This window comes from Muscardinus avellanarius, assembly GCF_963383645.1.
Source record: "Muscardinus avellanarius genome assembly, chromosome: 5".
NCBI lineage: Eukaryota > Metazoa > Chordata > Mammalia > Rodentia > Gliridae > Muscardinus > Muscardinus avellanarius.
The window spans coordinates 14,809,967-14,811,733 of NC_137790.1; the positions used below are offsets into that span (position 1 = coordinate 14,809,967).

A 1,767-nucleotide genomic window follows, 5' to 3' on the forward strand; every position below is an offset into this window, starting at 1 on the left:
ATTATCAGGTCAGAGTTTGCCTATTACAAATGCTATTTCTTGCCATAAAGACTGTTTACCAAAGAGTAATTTAAATATCTACTGTGAGTAGGGTTTTGAAGATGAGACACTGATTCTCATAATGGCCCACAGGTAATTCAGATGTGGCTAACCAACAGGAAATTTCCTCAATGCCTCCAAAACCAGGCTATAAAACAGAGTCAACAAATGACTCAGATTGGTTCTGCAGTTTAGCCAATGGTGTCACTTCTGTGATGGGTCCCACCCACACTGAGGATGTATAAAAGGCCCTCTGCACAGAGAATCGTCCAAACTCAACTCATCTCCACTCCTCCTCCTCCCAAGGGCAACTCAACAACCAACAGCATGTGTGGAAGCTACTACGGAAGCTACGGAAACTACTATGGCGGCAGCGGCTGTGGCTACGGAGGCCTGGGCTATGGTGCCAATGGCTACGGGTGCTGTGGCTACAGAGGCCTGGGCTACGGCGGCTGTGGATTCGGAGGCCTGGGCTACGGCTATGGCGGCCTGGGCTATGGCGGCTGTGGCTATGGCGGCCTGGGCTGTGGCTATGGTTCCGGCTATGGCTGTGGCTTCCGCAGACTGGGCTGTGGCTATGGCTGGGGCTCTGGATGTGGCTATGGCTCTGGTTGTTATTGAGGACTCAAAACGGACTCAAGCTCTACATCTGTGACATCAGGATTCAGCAGTCTGAAGCCCATGTATTCTGAGCCTCACACTTGATTGAGGATGATCCCTTAGTGGGAGTCTGGTATCATCTGGTGTGAACCTACATGGAACCTACCAGTTCCCTGAACTTGCCTCCTGAAGTAGGACAGAATGAAACTCTCCTGTGACCTGACAGCTTCACTTCCATCTGAGTGTGGTGGCCTTAGTGCAGCTGCCATGATGAATTCCATGTTGGAGCTTGTTTTTCTGTTGCCCTAATAAACTTGTTTAACCTATATGAGTTTTGTGTTCAGTATTTGATTTCGGAATTACTTATGGTTTTTCATTTTAGTTGGCAAGACAAATAACAATGGATCTTTTTGGAGGGGTATCTTCCCTTACTTTTTTCTACTTTTTTGACCATTTCAGTGATCAACTAGGTTGGGAAGGTAAAGCTTATTCTCAATTTACCCTTTGTAATCTTCACTTTCCCCTCTTCTGAGCAAATAATGCATGTTATGCTAAGTATCTTTGAATAAATTCCAGTATTACTTCTATGCTAGATTAATATTTTCCTGGCATATATAATTAGGAAAATATGTCTTCAACTTTTTATTTATCTTCAAATAAATGAGTATTGATGCTATATCTTCCTTTTTTTTTTTTTTTTTTTTTTTTTTGGTGGTACTGGGGTACCCGGAAGCCCTTCTACCTCTTGGATACACTCCCAGACCTATTTTTTTTTAACTTTTTATTTGGAAACAGGGTCTCATAAGCCAGTGTGGCTGGCTCCGAACCTGCGCCATCCTCCTGTCTCTGCCTCCCAAGCGCAGGGATTACAAGCGTGCGCCACCACACCCGGTTTATATCTTCCATTTTTAACATTCATGTTATGGTTTGGATTTAAAATGTCTCTTGAAATATAGTGTCTCATATAGTGGCAATTAAAATATATACATTGGTGGAATAATTGACTCATGAGGCTTCTAATCTTACCAATAAGTATATCCATTGATGAATTAATACTTCAGATTGCTTGAGTGGTAATGTAGGCAAGTAGGGGAGAGCTGGAGGAGGTGGGCCACTAGAGTTGTGGCC

General features: G+C 43.7%; 1 protein-coding gene across 1 annotated transcript; it reads left to right on the forward strand.

Moving 5' to 3' along the window:
- Nucleotides 1-366: 366 nt before the first annotated feature.
- LOC308263437 (uncharacterized protein) lies at nucleotides 367-660 on the forward strand (the record flags this gene model as incomplete). The annotated part of the gene is made up of 1 exon (XM_080696462.1): nucleotides 367-660. The coding sequence occupies one exon, from the start codon at nucleotides 367-369 to the stop codon at nucleotides 658-660; it is 294 nt and encodes a 97-aa protein (XP_080552588.1).
- Between the last annotated feature and the right edge of the window lie 1,107 nt (nucleotides 661-1,767).